The 910-nt window shown below is 37.8% G+C and overlaps 1 protein-coding gene across 1 annotated transcript; it reads right to left on the bottom strand.

Moving 5' to 3' along the window:
- Nucleotides 1-100: 100 nt before the first annotated feature.
- On the bottom strand, nt 101-649 carry LOC107735656 (solute carrier family 13 member 4-like; the record flags this gene model as incomplete). The annotated part of the gene is made up of 3 exons (XM_016547272.1): nt 101-218; nt 344-445; nt 530-649. Coding segments are annotated over 3 exons (340 nt in total), but the record flags the coding sequence as incomplete, so codon positions are not given.
- Nucleotides 650-910: the final 261 nt, after the last annotated feature.

Raw genomic sequence — 910 nt, 5'->3', positions numbered from 1 at the left:
GGCAATAAAGCTCATTCTGATTCTGATTCATTCTGATTTTATTTTATTATATTTGATTTGATTTGATTTGATTTGATTTTAAAAATCCTTTTTTTATTGCCAAGAGGTTCATGTACTTCTCAAACAGCGACGTCCAGCCGGGGACGAATCCCGGTTCCCTGGTGAACCAAAGTACAGTCATCAGAATAAAGAAGATGCCCGTCACCACTTCAGGATAGCTGTGCACCACGAGAAAAATCATTCTATTAGTCACAACATCAAAATAAAGTCTTATTGAAAACCCAAAACCTTCCACAGCATCAATCAGTTTCTGAACAACAGCCAGAAGCTCAGGCTCTTGTACCTGATGGGGCCGAGTTTCTGGTACTCCTCATGAATGCGCTTCTCAGAGAGGAGTTCTCGCCTGGTCTTGCGTTTCTTGCTGAGAGAGCAAGTCTCTCTGAAACTGTGAGGAGATAACAGCTTGAGTTCAGCAAGATCCTTTCACAAATTCATTTCAAATGTATAACATCTCTCTCTTTATTCTTACTTGCATCCCAGAAAGAGACAGTGCAGCCAGATCCAGGTGAGCATCAGCATGATCAGAGCGATCGGCAGACTGAAGATGAACCACGTGCCGAAGTTGATGACTTTTGCTTCTGGGTAACGACTGAAACAGACATTTTATAGCAAAGCTTAGTGCTGCAAACACATAACAACTTGACAAAACCTACTTTAACCAAGTAAGTGTTTTGTGCTGCCTTAAAATTGTAACTTTAGGCAACTTGAAATGTGAAGTTGTATTAAGTGGCAACCTGGATATTTCAATAAGTCAGATTCAGGAAATTTAAATTTTTAGTTTTTTATTGTGTTTATATAATTAAAATCAATGTTAAATATGTCAGTGCATTATTATATTATATTATATTAT

The sequence above is a fragment of the Sinocyclocheilus rhinocerous genome, unplaced genomic scaffold, assembly GCF_001515625.1.
Source record: "Sinocyclocheilus rhinocerous isolate Xijiao unplaced genomic scaffold, SAMN03320098_v1.1 C36213444, whole genome shotgun sequence".
Classification (NCBI taxonomy): Eukaryota; Metazoa; Chordata; class Actinopteri; order Cypriniformes; family Cyprinidae; genus Sinocyclocheilus; species Sinocyclocheilus rhinocerous.
The sequence above is the reverse complement of the archived record's forward strand: the minus strand, read 5'-3'. Positions and strand labels throughout refer to the sequence as shown.